General features: G+C 43.7%; 1 protein-coding gene across 6 annotated transcripts in view; it reads left to right on the plus strand.

Moving 5' to 3' along the window:
• Nucleotides 1–18553, plus strand: part of TRIM9 (tripartite motif containing 9) — a 66168-nt gene that overhangs the window by 37503 nt on the left and 10112 nt on the right. For 4 of the 6 annotated variants that reach the window (XM_039914066.1, XM_029079128.2, XM_029079129.2 and 1 more), the window contains exons 4-7: nt 7048–7158; nt 8301–8454; nt 12617–12774; nt 14446–14584. In XM_039914066.1, the coding sequence (XP_039770000.1) occupies nt 7048–7158; nt 8301–8454; nt 12617–12774; nt 14446–14584 (562 nt within the window). The remainder of the gene's footprint in view (nt 1–7047; nt 7159–8300; nt 8455–12616; nt 12775–14445; nt 14585–18553) is intronic. The other 2 variants (XM_029079130.2, XM_029079127.2) reach the window with 1 other exon arrangement.

The raw sequence follows: 18553 nt of genomic DNA on the forward strand, positions 1-18553 counted from the left end.
CCACTCGCCAACAAAGAAAAGTCCCTCGGTTTTTATGTCCTCCAGACTTCATTTTCTCCCCCTTTGGTCAACGCTGCCCTTCAACGGCATTTTTATGGTAACTAAGGAAAGATAAAACCTTGGAATCATTTTGAAATCGTAATGCTTTGATTTTATATAATATGATCTTCACAATATCTCTGGGAAGTAGGGAGAGGTAGGAATCATTATTCCCATTTTACAGATGAGGAAACTGAGGCCCGGAGAGGTTAAATTGATTTGTCCAATGTCCCAGAGCAGCCAGTGGCAGAGCCTCCCAGATCCTCCAACTCCTAGGTACAGGGCCTTTAACTCTTTATCTCCCTAATGACCATTTGAAGCACAAGAGGATGTAATTGGTAAGTGGCAGCAGAGCAAATTTGGGAAAATAAAAGGAAGAGCATTCATTCTATAGTATTTATTGAGCGCATACTGTTTGTGGAACACTGTACTAAGCAAGATGGAAGATACTAACCAGGAAAATAGGTTAAAAAGTGAGTTGTGAAATTTCGCTTGTTTTCAAAGAGAGTGGTGGAGTGCTGTTGTTTTTTGATGGCAGAAGGATGGACTGGTTGAAATAATAATAATGTAATGTTGGTATTTGTTAAGCGCTTACTATGTGCAGAGCACTGTTCTAAGCGCTGGGGGAGATACAGGGTCATCAGGTTGTCCCACTTGAGGCTCACAGTTAAGCCCCATTTTACAGATGAGGTAACTGAGGCACAGAGAAGTGAAGTGACTTGCCCACGGTCACACAGCTGACGAGTGGCAGAGCCGGGATTCGAACCCATGACCTCTGGCTCCCAAGCCCGGGCTCTTTCCACTGAGCCGACTGGTTGGTCCTTTCCAGTCTCGAGACTCGGGAAGCATTGTTTTCTAAATAGAGGCCTCCATTTCCCATCTCTATGCTTCACTGAAGTTCACGGCAGCCTCAGGACCCCATCTCCGGACCCCTGAGATGGAGGTTGTACAGGTGGGCGGCTGTCCTTATAAATGCAAGCAGATGAGATGGAGCTGCCATCAGATTCTAGTGGAGTGCTGTGAATGGGGCCGATTGCTTCTTCAAGAAACAACAGCTCTGCTGTTCCTTCTGCCTCCATCTGTCCGGGGACAGCTAGTTCTGTCTGAGAGCAAGTCACCTGTCAGATGGGGTGAGCTGACTGTGCATTCCACAGTGAATTTCTCTTCTGCAAATGAGTGGAACTGACTGGTGATAATGTTGTCTGCTGGGTCGAAAGTCCGGGAAGGTGATTTATCAGAGCCGATAGCTGGAAACACCAATGGAGATTTCAGGGATCGATTGTAAATTTATTTATCCCTTTGCTCTCCCCACCCTCCCAGCCCCAAAGCATTTAGGTATATATCTGTAATTTTAGTTATTTGAATTGATATCTGTCTCACCCACTCTAGACTGTGAGCTCCTTGTGGGCAGGGAATGTCACTGTTTAATGTTATATTGTACTTTTCCAAGCACTTAGTTCAGTGCTCTGAACATAGTAAGTGCTCAATAAATAGGAATGAATGAATGAAATGGGTTTCTCTAGACAGAATAACCATCTTGGTCCGGATTCCATGCCCATATGTGGAATTATATTGTGGGAATATCTGAGGCAGACAAAGATTCCCCTTGAAAGGCAGTCCACCCTGTCCTCTTTTTTTATTATGGTTTTTGTTAAGCGCATACTGTGTGTCAGGCACTGTACTGAGCGCTGGGGTAGATACAAGATAATCAGGTTGAACACAGTCCTTGTCCCACATGGGACTCACAGTCTTAATCCCCAATTGACAGATGAAGTATCACTCCCCACTTACCTAACCTTTCCATTTTGAACCACTCAAAACCACCCAACTCCTATAGTAACTCCAAGGATGGGAAGCAGACATACAGATCGACTTTTCAGCAGAGCAAATCAAAGATGTGAATTTTTGAGAATGGGGACATTCAGCCAACTAGGATTTAGCGTGATTTTGACCAGAATCTGGCCTGGAGGTTCGGGGAAGAAAGTTAAAGGCCAAGATATGTGTCAGCTTGAGCAGTGAGAAGGCTGGCCCAGTCTATCATCCAGAAGATTTTCCTCCAGAGGCAGGGTGATAGTTTTATAGTGGAAAAATTTGTTTACCCTGGTATGCCCGTCCCCAGAGTGCTAAGTGAGGTTTTTGTTTTGTTTAGGTTTGTATTTTTTTACTTATGATATTTAAGCGATTATTATATGCCAGGCTATATACTAAATGCTAGGGTAGATACAAGGTAATCAGTTGGGTGCAGTCCCTGTCCCTCATGGAGCTCATAGTTTTAATCCCCATTTTACAAATAAGGTAACTGAGTCATAGAGAAGTGAAGTGACTTGCCGAAAGTCACACAGTGGACAGGTGACAGAACTGGGATTAGACCGTCCTTCTAACTTCCAGATCCATGCTCTATCCACATCTGGAGCGTCTCTACCAGTGACATTTAGTGAGCACGGAGAGCAAAGGCAGAGATGCAGTTTAGAAGCTCCTGACACAATGGATGTGGCACAGTTAATTTTCTAGAGGTTGCATATGACATCAGAGGTCAGACAACTACAGTTGGCAAAGTGTGGAAATGAAATCTGGGAATAAATTTACATTCACCATTGATTCGTTTTGCTTTGCGCTCAGCTTTCAGTAGCAGGTCAGGTATCCTGTCAGCTCATTCATCATTATTTTTATCAATATTCCATCTGCAAGCCGTATTCTGTTTATCCAGTAGCTGAAGTCTTCGGGACCACTGGGTTTGAATGCGAGACTTGAAGTGGTCCTTCGTCTTAGTATTGTTGCTTAGATCAGATTTCAGACTCCAGAAACACTTGTAGCATCTGCGGCAGAATGTATTTTTAGAGGAACAGTGAAAGGTGCCAACCTGGGACTGGTCCTACTGCCTCGGTACTGCTTCTTTTAGGTCTTTCTATGGGTGAGCACATCAATCAATCATATTGAGTGTTTAATGTGTGCAGAGCAGTATAATAAGTACTTGGAAGAGTACAGTATAACAGAATTGGTAGACATGCTTTCTGCCCACATTGAGAAGCAGTATTGCTTAGTGGATAGAGCACAGGCCTGGGTTCTAATCCCAGCTCAGCCACTTGTCTGCTGTATGACTATGGACAGGTCACCTCACTTATCTGTGCCTCAGTTACCTTATCTGTAAAATGGGGATTAATACTGTGAGCTCCATGAGGGACTTTTTCTTTTAATTTTTTGTCTGTGTTAAGGGGAGCAATCTGAGAAGGGTGGCGGAGTCGGACGGGAGGTAGGATAGCAGACTCTGACAAGGCCCAGGCCAGGGGGAGGTGGCCTGAGATGGAGATGGATGAAGGAGACTAGTGAGTTTTGAAGATTCTGCAGAAAGCAGACATAGAAAATGGCTCCAAGGACCCTAGATTACCGAGCATGCCCTAAAATTCAGTTGTCCACAAAAGTCCCCAGAGAAAAAGAGAGGAGGAGGATTGGGGGAGAGAGTATTTTTTTAAAGGGGAAAAATTGAACATAACTATACCCTCCAGATAGGGGCAACTTTTGAACAAGTTGAGGATCCAGTCGTCTACCCATTCCAGTTGTTCCTGGCCAGCTGAACAGACTGCCCCGGGGTCGTCCTTACAGGGAGGTCCTGAGATCCATGGAAATTTCCGGAGGGTAGTGGACACAGCTCTAGGGGCTATCGTGGTCTAGCAGCTGGAGTGTGGACTTGGGAGTTGGAGGATGTGGATTCCAAAAGGCCTTGCCAGACAAAGCCACGCTTTTCCTCATCTCCCACTCCCGTCTGTGTCTCCCTGCTTTGCTCTTGCCCCCTTCCAGCCCCACAGAACTTATGTACTTATCTGTAAATTTATTCATTTGTATTGATATCTCTCTCCACCTGCGCCCCCACCCCCAAATTGTAAAGTCATTGTGGGCAGGGAATGTCAATGTTTGTTGTTGTGTTGTACTTTCCAAAGTGCTTAGTACAGTGCCCTGCACACAATAAGTGCTCAATAAATAAGATTGAATTCATGAATTATTGATTGAATTTACCCTACTTTGGGGCTGACCTTCTGTGGAACCGCTGCCAAGTCATTTTACCTCTCTGGGCCTCTGTTTTTGCATCTGTAAAACGGAGATAATAATACTGATCTCACAAGGATATCCTCAAAGCAAAATGCAGTCATTAGCGTGAAAGTGCTTTAGAGAAATAAAAGCATTCACCTAATCCAAGGTATGATTATTATCTGATGAAAACCTTAAATCTCCCTCTTCCATGCAAAATACAAGGTTGAGGATTCTAGGGGATGCAGTACCAGGAGCTTCTGGTTCTTTTTCCAGGAGTTAATGTGCCATGTTGACATGGAAATAACCTTCATTTCTCTTTGAAACCAATTTTCTTTATGTTTGACACCTAACCAAAATAAAACTGTCCATGTGATGTATAGGCACTTGGCAGCCAAAGCAGATGGTGATTTTACTGATAATATTCTGAAAGCATTAACACTGGAGAGCAAATTCATTATCCCAAGAGAATTGAATATAGATTTTGGCTTTAAAGCAAATCAGAAGATAAAAAGATTGGTTTTCCAAGCTCCCTATTTGCCTGTCTCTTTTCAACATTTCCATTTCTGTAGAGACAGATTTCCTATATCCAGAATTCTACCAGTGCTTAGTGAACTTGTCCTAGAGACTTAGAAAGGGGCCAAACCAAGGGAAAAATGGACAAATCTCCCAAGATGAGAATTCACTGATATTTGAGATAAATATACTGAGAAATCAATAGTAATGAAGAATGGTGGCATGGGACAAGCTGCAAAGAGAAGGAAAGGTGAGAAGATTCAATAGGTAGACTGAACTAGACAGATCTTTTTTTTTTTTAAATGGTATTTGTAAAGCACTTACTATGTGCCAGGTACTATACTAACCGCTGGGGTAGATAATAATAATAATGTTGATATTTGTTAAGCCTTACTATGTGAAGAGCATTGTTCTAAGCGCTGGGGTAGGTACAGGGTAATCAGGTTGTCCCACGTGAGGCTCACAGTTAATCCCCATTTTACAGATGAGGTAACTGAGGCACAGAGGAAGTGAAGTGACTTGCCTACAGTCACACAGCAGACAAATAGCAGAGTTGAGATTAGAACCCAAGTCCTTCTGACTCCCGGGCCCGTGGTCCTTCCACTACACCATGCTGCTTTTTCATAATTCTAGGAATGGCTCAGTGATTTCCATAAATAGAAATGGTTGTTAAGCAAGTTCAGAATCTAGGCGACAATTAGAATGCAAGGATTTAACCAGAAACCCTACTGCTCCTGGGAGCCAGGAGCTTGATTGGTCGAGCACAGCGGCACCCATTTCAGGGTATTGTAGTCCCTATGAAATGTGAAAAGATCGGGATGGCTCAATGTCAAACGGGGCACAAGTCGGGAGAGGAAAGGCGGAATGGCACTCTTTGCCTAGAGACGGTAGAGTCATTCAAGAAGCCGGGGGCTAAGTAATTCTGGAGCCACTAGACCCCTCGCAGCCGAAAGTCATCAGCTATTTGGCAGCGAGACACTTCCCACTTCATAAGGGTGGGCAGATAGCCACCATGGCCAGACAGCTCCTGGAATCCTCGCTGCCACGGGGATAAACTGGGTTTTAGTATTTGATTTATAGAAGCAGGCGTGAAATTTTATGAGTGTAATGAATTCATTCCAGCTCACTTAAGCAGTAGAAATGAACATTCAACTGGGTGTTGGGAAAAGGAAAGGGATGACACCATCAATCATTACAAGCAGAACTGTCTTTGGTCACACTGCCTTGACGAGTACCTTTGGCTGGGGTTTAGAACCAGGCAAGTGTTTCTTCCTTACGGAGTTCCCCAGAAACGTTCCCATTGCCTGATAAATGGGGTCAATGGAACCTCTGAAGTTTAGGATTGGGGTCTGGAGAGAAGGCAGAAGCCCACTTGGGAATGGCTGAATTTTCATTCCTCTTACAAAAACTCTCTTCCAGCCCTTGAAGTGTGATTTTTAAAGACAAAATTCTAAAAAATCTGTGCTTAGCATTTTTCTTTTTATTTCATTTCTTTGGGTTTGCTGGGCCAGTTATTCCTGGGTTCCTTGTAGTTCTTTTGAAACCTACAGTGAAGGAAGAGAGTGAGCCCGGCTACTGGAAATTCTTTCTTTACTGCTTCCAAATAATGCTGAGAACCTGGACATTTCAGGAAATATATTTAATTTGCCATTAAGATGACAACTTGTCAGATATAGATTTGGTGCATTAAGGGACCTTCCCAGAGTTAACCTAAGTAGAAGCATTTACTAGGTAAATAGGAGAGCCTTGGAGGCTGTATAATAATAATAATAATAATAATAATTGTAGTATTTGTTAAGCACTCTTCTGGGTGCTAGGGTAGATACAAGATCATCAGGTCCTACACTAAGTAGGAGGGAGAACAGGTTTTTATATTTTACAGATGAACTGAGGCACCAGAGAAGTGAAGTGACTTACCCAAGGTCACCCAGCAGACTAGTGGCAGAGCTGGGATTAGAACCCAGGTCCTCTGACTCCCAGGCCCCTGCTTTTTCCACTCGGCCATACCGCTTGAGTTGAAACACAGTGCTGACCTGATCTCACTGGAGCAGCTCCTTGAAAATGAATGTGGCTGAAAGGAGTGTGTTTGAGGTAGGTTAGCGGGCTCTTCCCCTACTACACTTAATCATGATCTTTACTGCGTGCTTACTATGTGAGGTAGATACAAGATAATCAGCTCAGACCCGAGGGAGTCCCAGAGGAAAGGAGAGCAAGGACCCCTTCTACCCCTTTTCCTGATGATGAAGATGAGGCACAGAAAGCTATAACATATTGACCTATTTAGAGTGTGAGCCCTATGTGGGACAGGAGCTGTGTCCAACCTGATTAACTGCCCCAGTGCTTGTGAGAAACAGCTTGGCCAAGTGGATAAAGCACTGGGAGTCAGAACTGGGATCCAGTCCCACCTCTGCCACTTGCCTGCTGTGTGACCTTGGACCGTGTAGGAATATTCTCCACTCTAATTTGCAGGTGGTACGAGATCAGATATCTCACTGCACCGTGAAGCTTCGCCAGACCACTGGCCTGATGGAATACTGCCTGGAGGTCATTAAGGAAAACGACCCCAGTGGCTTTTTGCAGGTGAGAATGAATATATTTTTTTCAATTTTTCTAACTGCTGTACTAGGACTGGAGAGCAGAATCCCAATACATAATTATTAGTAGTTATTGAGCGTCGACTGTGCAAACTGCTGAACTGGACTGTAAGCTAGTTGTGGGTAGGGAACATATCTACCAAAGCTCTCATATTGTACTCTCCCAAGAACTTAGTACCGTGCTTTGCACACAGTAAGTGCTCAATAAATACAACTGATTAATCGTTGGATTTTCTGAAATGTCAACACTTGTATCTTCTTGGAGCCCATAACTTCTTTCATCAGCACCCCTGATGGCTGATCATTCGAAAGCTAGCGATACCCAGAGGCCAGGTGTTTCTCTAGAAAGCCAAAGATCATTTCCCATTTAAGCAGGTAATTTGGAAACTTTCTTTCCTTCCGCTTAGTTACTGGGTAATGTTTTTGTTCTTCTGGCATTGGGGTAATGGGTATATTAATGTCAAAGCAAAGAAAGAAGCAATAGAGAAAGACTGAAGATAATGAGGAGAAAGAACCTTTGTAAAAGAATAAAGTGGCAGTCATTTGATGATTGGAGGCCTAAAATAGAAAGGATGTGGTGTGAAGGCTCTTCTCTGACTCTAAGTATCTAGAGAAACCACTGGTTCCAGAGTCTGATGAGAAGTTAAAGCCTCAAGTGAGAAGGGTCAGAACAGTGTTTGATTAGGAACATTACCTGGTAGGATTCCTTTCTCAGCCTAAAGGCAGCTGTCATCAGTCTTTAAGGGTTCCTCATCACCTATTACAAGATTCTTTCCACTGAGACAGCTAAATAACAATAAATCACAGGACCTACCACTTCAAGCTTAGGCTTTTACAGTAAAACTAATTTTTCATCCTCATCTAGGCCAGGAAAAATTTAAGATTTAAAACTAGGGATGTTTAGAGAGATGTCAGAACTGTTTGATGACGGGTAAGAAATTGTTTCAGTCCTTCTGTGCTCTCTGTGGAGAGAATGCTGTTCCCTCCAGGGGCTGATTTTCCGAAAAGAACAAAAAGTGAGCAGAGATGCCTCAGGATTTGAATGGGGGGGGGGGGAAGGGGGCGGCGGGTCAACTCCTGTCCCTCTGTGATGTTTCATTCCCGAACTGTGGTCTTTGATGTGATCAGATTTCTGATGCCCTCATACGGCGAGTTCATTTGACCGAGGATCAGTGGGGGAAGGGGACGCTCACACCCAGGATGACCACCGACTTTGACCTGAACCTCGACAACGCTCCACTCCTGCAGTCCATCCACCAGCTCGACTTCATGCAGATGAAAGGTAAGACTTGTATCTGGGCCAGAATGAGAACAACCAATATCGTGAGGGAAGAGCCATGCTGACTGGAAGGAGCCCAACCTTCTAGCTGTAAATAGCCTGCTTTTGGGGAAGGTCGGCCCATAAATCCCTGACCTCATTCTTCTCCTTTCTCTGCATGACACTTGACATGGCTTTTGCCTGGTCGCGAGACAAGAATCTTTTTTTTTAAATGGTACTTAAGCTCTTACTATGTGCTAAGTACTGGGGTAGGTGCAAGGTAATCATTTTGGACACAGCCTCTCACATGAGGCTCACAGTCTGTGAGAAAGAAGAGGATTTAATCCCCCTATTGCAGATGAGGAAACTAAGGCCCAGAGAAGTTAATTGACTTGCCCAAAGTCATACAGGAAGCAGAGCCAGGATTAGAACCTAGGTAGGTCCTCTGACTCCCAGGTCTGTGTGCTCCCTAATGGGTCACACTGTTTCCCGTGTCTGCTAGTTCATCTGTGTGAACCTCATTCTCTAGTAGCCCAGGAAGGAGCTCGAAACTTTTCCCTACTCCCCCTAGTAGTCTGAGATGGGCCAAGTAATTGAACTCTTCCCTGACTGGTGACTCCTTGTAGCAAGAGAAAGGACATCTTTGTATCTGGGTAACATCGTTGCTGCAAAAAACATTCTAGAACTTGAAACTCAGGACCGAGAGAATATGACCAACTTTAGGGGAGGAATGGAAGTCTTATTTGTCAACTAAGACGAAGAGAAAATGGCATCATAGCCTCATTCTGCCAGTCTTTTGGGCAACATATGGCATTGCACCAAGGCAGCTACTTTGGAAACTGGTGGGAAAAGAGAAACTAAAGGGAAACAGCAGATCCCATCAAATTGTGAGTTGAATGAACTCAGCTCTTTGGTGAGTAGCCAAATGATGTCAAGTTCTGGGGGACCATTTAAATAAAACTAAGTTAAAGTGAAATTAGCTCTACTTCAGAAGAATTGACGTTTTAAACCTGAAGTTCCACGTGTGGAACCTGATCTGGAATCTTGCAGTGGAGGGCAGCCTCCTCTTACATAGAAATATTAAATTCCCCTTTAGAATTTGGAAATTTTTTCTTTCCTTCTAGCAGCTCCTTGTTTGTTTCTGTGGAAACCCTATTTGAGAGCCCTACTCTTTGGCTCTTGGAGAAGCAGCAATGTTTTTGTCTTTGATCTTTGTTGGATTGTGAAAAAACTTAGCTCCTGGGTTACAAGCCAGGCCCCAAATAAACCAGATAATGTACTTTGGATCTTTTTCTCTAGTTCTAGAACTCTCATAATTGAACTGCTCTTCACTTGCCTTTTTAGTTGCACACAAGCATACATATATGTATATGGTCCTAAAGTGCACATGTTGCTGACCTGCAGAATTCTTAGACCTATGACACCATATTCTGAATCCCTATTATATCAGTGCTCCTAGGAGAGAGTTTCCCTAAGGTAGGATGGGTTGGTTGGATAAATTTCATTTTTTCCCTTCACACTCCATCTTGATTTTAATTTCTTCTGATGATTATCCCACAACATAATTTGCTATGCTCTGCCGTTTCCCTGTTAAGCTTAATTAATTCAGCCAGAGCACTAATCTGTCAAAGTCTGCATTATTTATTTACCACTTAATGCTGGTGATTGAATGGTGCTTCTAAACCACTCTGATCTAGCCAGCATTAGCTGTTTTGATGCTAGTAACCTTTCCCAGCTAACCTTTTCGAGTTTTTGATTAATTTCTTTAGGCTGCTTAGGTAATTTAACAAAAGCACACTTTGGCAGCCAGCTCCAAGAAGACTGCAAAAATGCAATCTGAATTCAGGGGGCAAATTTTAATTGGCAGTCCCTCTCTTTCTAACACCATTGCTGCTTATTTCATTAACATTAATCATGAAGTCTCCAGGTTATAATGGGAAGATCATGTCCCATAATACATTACTGGTTGCTAACTAGACTATTACATTTCTAGTTTTTAATTTATACTTGATGACCGAAACTCTGGTCAAATCCATTTTAGGTGAAATACCTTTGACTTTTGCTCCCATTATGGAGTCTTAACAAGCTCTGCCTTGTCTATGAAAATTTCAGCCTCGGGTGATTATCTTTTAATTTTCCTTTTGGCTGTTTATATCAATGAAGATTTACTGGTAGGCTCTTTAAAAATTAGTGAGAGCATAAATCTTGTTCCTATCCCTTGTAAAAACCCCTATCTTTCCTCTGAAGTGCAATTAATGCCCCATTGTCAAAGGTCTGATTGTCCAAATTGTAGATTTTGCAGACTTGTCCGTTTTTGCCTTGCCAGACCTCCTCTTAGCCATTTCTTTGTTCATTTGTGCCTCCCCAAAGGGAGGGGAAAAAATCAGTGACCCTCTAAACCAACCAGTAAGATCACTAGTTTGAAAGTGTGACAAAAGTGGAAAAGATGCTAGTTAAGGAGAGTAACAGTAGCTCTTACTGTAAGCACAATACTTTACTAAGCACTGGAGAAAAATACACTGGTGAGACACTTGTTGGAATTAGACTTTTTAGACAGTTGGTGGAATGAGATTTTTGGATTAACCTGGATTTTGCTCATTCAGACTAGTCCTGTCTCCTTTCATCCAGGATAATCGAGACTTGGCTGAAGGGTTATAATGCCACCTTTGTTCATGTAATTTCACAAATGAAAAGAGATGCCTTGTAATTATATTTTGACCACCGAGTCTTCATCCTGAATTTTGGTGACACTGAGAGCTTTGTAGGACGGGTCTGGCTTCCTGCCAGGTGCTTTTATGAGAACACGATATAGTATAGACTGGCTTTTCTCTTTAGGGTTGATAGTCATACCCTTTTATTCTTTAATACGCTGAGTGACAGAATGAGTGCAACAGTGTGGCCAAACTCCATACTCACTCACGAGCAGGAGAGGGTAGATTAGGGGGAGCAAACCAGCTGTACACCGGAGGAGAAATTTTAGTTAAACCAAGAAAACCTATTCTCAGGAATCCTGCATTATTAAAACAAAGTGTTTATCATTTTTTTTTGGTCATTATCTGGGCACATTATAGCACAGTAACCTCTGTGGAGGGATTCCTTTCAGGACAGCGAGTATGGCTCAGGAGTGAGCCTCCCCATAGGAACAAGGCGGTTGAATACGTGAGGAACTTTTTTTATTTTTTAATGAAGTGGTGATCATAAACTTATGGGCAGCCTAATGATAAATTCCCCTATGGATTGTAAGCCCCTTGAGGGCAGGAATCATGACTACTAACTCTGTTGTATTGAGAAGCAGCGTGGCGCAGTGGAAAGAGCACGGGCTTTGGAGTCAGAGGTTATGGGTTCGAATCCCGGCTCTGCCACTTGTCAGCTGTGTGACTGTGGGCACATCACTTCACTTCTCTCTGCCTCAGTTCCCTCATCTGTAAAATGGGGATTAAAACTGTGAGCCCCATGTGGGACAACCTGATTCCCCTGTGTCTACCCCAGCGCTTAGAACAGTGCTCTGCACATAGTAAGCGCTTAACAAATACCAACATTATTATTATTATTACTTTCCCAAGTTCTTAGTACAGTGCTCTGCACACATTAAGTGTTCAATAAACACTGTGGATTGTTCTACCATATATATAGCCTTGCTTGTATAGGTGACTCTCCCAAGTGCTTAGTATACTTCCTAGAACTCAGGAGATGCTTAGTAAATTGAGTGATCGATTGACTCCCAACAGGGAAACACCTACATCAGAATATCTTCTGGTGCTTCTGTACTAAGCACGTAGGAGAGTACAACATAGAGCTAGTAGAGGCAATCCCTACCCACAATGAGCTTACAGTCTAGAGGGAGAGACAGACATTAATATAAAGTACAGCTATGTAAGTAAGCGCTAAGGGAATATCATTGCTGCTGTGTAAAAAACTTCCTTTTTAAAGAAGGTCATGGAGCCATCATTCCAGCCTAAGAAGTTATGAGTTGCCCGGTGAAAAGAGACCGTACTCCCTGCTGCTCTGCCACCCAAAGCAATTTGGTTTTTCAGGGATCCCTCTCTTCCAGAAGGGAAGAAGCTCCAGTGAGTTGACTCATTGGTAGGGAGGGTGTCTCCAATATGCGTGGAATTGGGCGGGGAAATCCCCAGATCCCTCAATCCCGTTGATCACAGAAGCCAGGGTTACACTAATTTATGTTTAGCTTCTTCTCCAGTGCCAGCGCCCCCCATCCTGCAGCTGGAGGAATGTTGCACCCAGAACAACAGCGCCACCCTGTCCTGGAAACAGCCGCCTCTGTCGGCCGTGCTGGCGGAAGGATACATCCTGGAGCTGGATGACGGGAACGGCGGTCAGTTCCGAGTAAGTAGGAGGACCCGCCCCACTGGACAGGCTTTGGACAGATCGATGATGCAGCCAGAGGTAAACATGGCAAACTAACCGGTTCCTGAAAATCTGGTCTTGACCATTTGGAAACCAACTTTTCTGGGGGCCCATGAGTCCCGGATTTTGTGTGCCGGTTAAGCAGCGTGACTTAGTGAGTAGAGCATGGGCATGGGAGTCAGAAGGTCATGGGTTCTAATCCCGGCTCCTCCACGTGTCTGCTGTGTGACCTTGGGCAAGTCACTTCACTTCTCTGGGTCTCAGTTACATCATCTGTAAAATGGGGATTAAGAGTGTGAGCACTATGTTGGACAGGGACTGTGTCCAACTCGACTACTTTGTATCTACCCCAGCAACTAAAACAGGGCTTGTCACAGAGTAAATGCTTAACAAGTACCATAATGATAATAACCTCGTTAGAGCCCGCGCATGACAAAATTGGAAAATCCGGTGCCTTGGGGACCTGCTGCAAGTAGAAGGTATAGAGCAGGGGCCAGGAAACATATATTTAGGGCTGAGCAGATAGATTGATACTCAAAAATCCCCAAAATGTCAGAGAAGAGAAGATTGTTGGTGTCAGCTTTCACGGGCTGAGAACAAGCATCACTTCATTCTGGTGAGTGATTCTTTTTTTTATGGTATTTGGGGTAGATACAAGGTAATCAGGTTGGATTCAGTCCCTGTCTCACATAGGGCTTACACTCTTCATCCCCATTTTACAGATAGGTGGCTGAGGAACAGAGAAGTTAAATGATTTTCCCAAGGTCACACACCAGACAAGTGGCGGAGGTGGGACTAGAATCCGTGTTCTTCTGACTCCCAGGCCTGTGCCGTATCCACCAGGCCACGCTGTGTCTCTGGAGTGAAGAGTTCCTCGTCCTTTCCTCGGCCAGAAACTTGGCCAGGAGAGGAGGAGGAACAATTAATCTGAGATCTTCTACTTCTTTTCCATATCCTTTCTTCTGACTACTGAATCAAGAAGCAGATTCTACTTCAAATGCAGCTCATCTTTCTCTGGCAGGGAACCTGAAACAGAGATTCCAACAAAGCTCCGCTTCTACCTTCAAATAACTGTGGGAAGTAGCTTCACCCCACACCCATTTTATTTACTAAATAAAACAATAACAGAACACTCTGAAGATATATAGCTCCGCATAAATGCCAAGACATGAAGGATTAACAGTCGATCAGTGGTATTTATTGAGTGCTCACTGTGTGCAGAGCACAGTACTAAGTGCTTGGGAAAATAGCAATACAGTGGAATCGATAGATGCAATCCCTGTCCTCAAGGAGTTTACAGGGGGAGGCAAACATTAAAATTAATAATGATAATATATTGTAATAATTATCAATGGTTATTATACAGTTATATCATCATAGAATTATATATTATAATGATTATTATTATTGTTGTTGTTATCGTATCTTTTAAGCACCTATATGTCAAGTTCTAATCCAAGCATTGGGGTTTTTAGCCTGTACCCACCCCAAGATAAAGATACAAGATAAAAACCACATGGCGTTCACAGTCTAAATAGCCAGGAGAATAGGCTGATTGTACTGGAAACATTCCCCCTGAATGATTCACTTAAAACAAAAAAGAAAAAAGAATACTGCTATTAAAAGAGAGCACTCTTGTTTCTTCATTAGGAGGTGTACGTTGGCAAGGAGATGATGTGTACGGTGGACGGGCTTCATTTCAACAGCACCTACAGTGCTCGGGTCAAGGCCTTCAACAAATCGGGAGTCAGCCCGTACAGCAAGACCTTGGTCCTTCAAACCTCCGAGGGTAAGGCACCCCAGCAGAACCCCTCGAAGCGTGAACTGCGTGGCATCTAAACAGCTGGCGAGGTCTCGGAAGGCACGCCACCACTGCCCAAGGTGCTGACGTGTTGGCATCGGGTAACATTTACCCCATTCCCTGACACTCCTCCGCTTCCTCGGCCACCCAAGTGGTGGGTTACCAGGGGGATCTGCCCAAAGCCTCCACATTATTCCTGTTGATGGGTTTGAGTCCTTCCTCATCCTTGGAAGGGAATAAAATTTGGGAAATGGTAGGAGAGAGGTCAAATCATGACAGTCTGAACTGACTTCCCTCATTCCTAATTTGAATTCAACTAGGCATCGGGTACCCGTCTCCCGTCGATACATGGCGTTTGCAAGTTTGGCGTAGATGTTTCTGAATGTCTCTGGAGCTTCTGTTGTTTTGGAACATGGGCAGGAAGTCGGTCCTATTCATCCAGGAGGCAGTTACGTTCAGCGTGCTGGATTAGAAAATCCTGTTCAGAAAGGCTCCATGGGAGATCCCTAGTCTGTAGACACAGTGAAGCTGTTTCAGTTTCACATCCAAAGCTCATTACAGTAATCCACATCGGGACGGAAACATAATGTAGGGGCCGTATAAGGCAAGGAACAGGATGGCTGCCTTAAATCGCCATCTGCATCTGTTTCTGTCTTTATTAAACCATCCAGTCCCTCTTCCTAAAATTAACCTCAAGGGAATTTTCTCCTCTTGCCTGTGCTAAAAGAATTTTGGTCAGGCTGGGCTCTCAATCAGGCTTCAAGAAAATCGCCCTAGTCTTTAAAATAACCCACGAACAATGATACGGTGATGGTGGTGGTAGTAAGGGTATTTATTGAATCCCTATTGAATACAGGACTATGTACTAAACACTTGGGAAATATGCTGCAGGGCCTATCATCTACCCCATATTTAGGGACAAAGCCTTTTCAGTTCCTCGCCGTACAGTTTTCACTTTACAAGTAGAATTTCTGATCTTCTCCCCTCTGAAATGTCCAAATCCAGTTCCTCAGTTTTCATCTCTTCAGTCATGACTGCAAACCCAGCCTGGTTCAGGAATCAGTAAAGTTGGTTTGCAGCAGAGGTGCCCTCTCTCCTGCCCGCTCAGGTCTTGCAGTGCAGCCTGACTCCCAAAAAGAAGCCTTTTCCCAATCCACCCTCGGGGCTTTCCCCAACATACCCCATTCCCGAAGATCCTTGGTTGACCCTGCCAGGCTTTCCCTCTTCCTAGAGTGCAGGTCCGGGCATGGAGGGAGGCACTGAAGAGAGCGAAAAATGGAACTTCCTAAAATGACAACTCTGTCATAGATCACCACAAAAACAGCAGAGGCTGCTCAGCCAATTTCGTGATTGTTGGTAATTTGCTGGAACAAAGCACTTCTCAGCCAAAGTGCTCATCCAGCTTCATTTAATAGTGAGCAGCCTTGTCCCCCACTTTACCGAGAGACCTAAAGGGAAGAGAACACAGGTCCCCTGGATCTCTGAAGAACTTGAAAGGGTTTAGAAGCGCCCTCAAAATGATAGAAAGTTGGGAAATGAAATAGTGTGTAAACACTCAAGGGACTAGGGATGTTCACACTGGAGAAAGAGATGTCTGAGTCTTCAATTGCAATTTATGGTGAAGGGTTTTCTGGGGTTTTTTGGTATTTAAGTACTTACTATGTGCCAGCCACTGTTCTAAAAGGTGGAGTAGATTCAAGCTAATTAGGTCGGACACAGTCCGTGTCCCACGTGGGGCTCACAATCTTAATTCCCATTTTACAGATGAGGTAACGAGGGAAAGAGAAATGAAGTGACTTGCCCACGGTCAGCGGGCAGGCGGAGCTGGGGTTAGAACCCAGGTCCTTCTGACTCCCAGGCCTGTGCTCTATCCACTGGGCCATGCTGCTTCTCACAGTACCCTCCCAGAACCCTTATGTAAGGGTTCTTACATAAAGGATACAGATAACTGTGTAGACACCCTTGAGGGCGGGATGAGACAGGACAGAAGGAAATGTCTCAAATGGTCCTTGGCAGCAGCTTGTGAGAATGTTATTTCAGCAGTGAGAATGTTAAAGGCCAAATTGCAAATCAAACTTTTTAAGCTACCAGCATTTCTTGTGCAGAGCACTGTACTTGGAGAGCATACAAAAGAAATGAAAGACCTGATCCTTCACTTTACAGAATTTACATTCTGAAGGTTAAATGTGAGTACGTCAGTGGTCTCACATTCAAGGTTAACAATCTCAAAGACAGCTAGCCCTCACTTCCTCCACCCCCGTCCTCCTCACCATGCTCCGCGTTCACTTCCCCTTTCTTAGTCCTAGCCCTAACTCTGGCTCCTGAACCATGGTTTTTTGCTGATAGAGATTGTTGATGACTTGATTCTGATTCTTTGAAATAACTTGCAACCTCATTTAGTTGACATAGGACATGTGGTTTAAGGTGATGTGCAGCTTCCCGTTGCTAAACATTGGTTTGGAGCCAGGGAAGATTCCATAACATTTTCCAAGAAAGGATTTTTATAAACAGGACAGAATTCCACTCATCTGGGATGAGTTAAGTGCGAAGACAGGGGAGGGACTAGATAACCTTTACGAGGTCAGAGTCCCTTCTAGACCTTGGATCCGTTCAGACTTTATGGTTCTTGTTGGCATTCTAAGACTGATTCTCTGGAACAACCAGATGATCAACCAGGTCAGAGAAATTCCTGATGCATCTTCCCAATTATCAATGGTGGAGCTGCTGAGAAAATTCTATGTTCATTTTTTTTCTTTATTAGTAATAGATTTGCCTCTTAGTCATGTCTTCTCCAAGATTCCATTGCCCAAGTTGTAATGGGTGAAATGATAAACTGTAATCCTTTGGCCTAGAGTTTGATTGGTTTTAATATTTTGTTGGCTTTATGACAAACTAATTACTTATGAGAAGATTATTCCATAATTCATTTTGGGGGGCTTCTTGAATCTGGTATTTATTAAGTGCTTCCGGTGTCCCAGAGCACTGGGCTAAGCACTGGAAAGATATAAGATAATCAAGCCTTGTCGCAGAGAGAGCTCACGATCAAAGCGGCAAGGAGAATGGGTACCTTACCCTCATTTTACCAATCGGTAGTATTTATTAAGTCCTTATGTGCATAGCACTGAACTAACCACTTATAATGTGCTAAGTCCTTGCACTCTAAGAAAACTAAGGCCCATAAAGACTAATGTCCTGCCCAAGGTCACACAGCAGGTCATTGGCAGAGCTGAGATTAGAACCCAGGTCTCTTGACTACCCTCACCCCCCATCCTCTTCCCACTAGGCCGTGCCGGCTTCCTTTAAGATTCTTCATTAGATAATGCCAGTGCCATCTGCCAGTAAGGAGCTGTCCCCTCGGATTAAAGTCATTCATTCAGTCATATTTATTGAGCGCTTACTATGTGCAGAACATTGTACTAAATGCTTGAGAGAGTACAATGCAACAATAAACAGATGCATTTCCTGCCCACAACGAGCTTACAGTCTAGAGGGGGAAAGATTGGGTAACTTTAGTGCACAAATAGTTCTCAGCTCATCAAGACTGCAGATGTCCTGATATAATAATGTTCAGGGATACTACTCTGTCAATGAAGGAGGAAGCCACTCGCTTTCTTTAGATCTATAAACAAGTGAAGGGGCTGTTCCTCCTTCAAAAAGGGACTTGCTTTCATGTCTCCAGCAATCTACATGTCAAAGGAATGAACTGCTAGTGAGCCAGGCTTTAGCATGTAAGTATGACCTCAAATACTTAGTGAGCTCCTTGTAAAGGGTTCTTCTGAGAAGAACAGTGGCTGTCAGAACAACTCAGAACTCAGAACAAAAAATAGAAACCAAGGGAATAAATATATGACAAACATAATAATACTGGTGATATTTGTTAAAAGTTTATCTTTGTGCCAAGCACTGGGGGGAAAAACAAGATAATCAGGTCAGACACCGTCATTGTCCCAAATGGTG

Source organism: Ornithorhynchus anatinus, chromosome 14, assembly GCF_004115215.2.
Source record: "Ornithorhynchus anatinus isolate Pmale09 chromosome 14, mOrnAna1.pri.v4, whole genome shotgun sequence".
NCBI classification, from domain to species: domain Eukaryota; kingdom Metazoa; phylum Chordata; class Mammalia; order Monotremata; family Ornithorhynchidae; genus Ornithorhynchus; species Ornithorhynchus anatinus.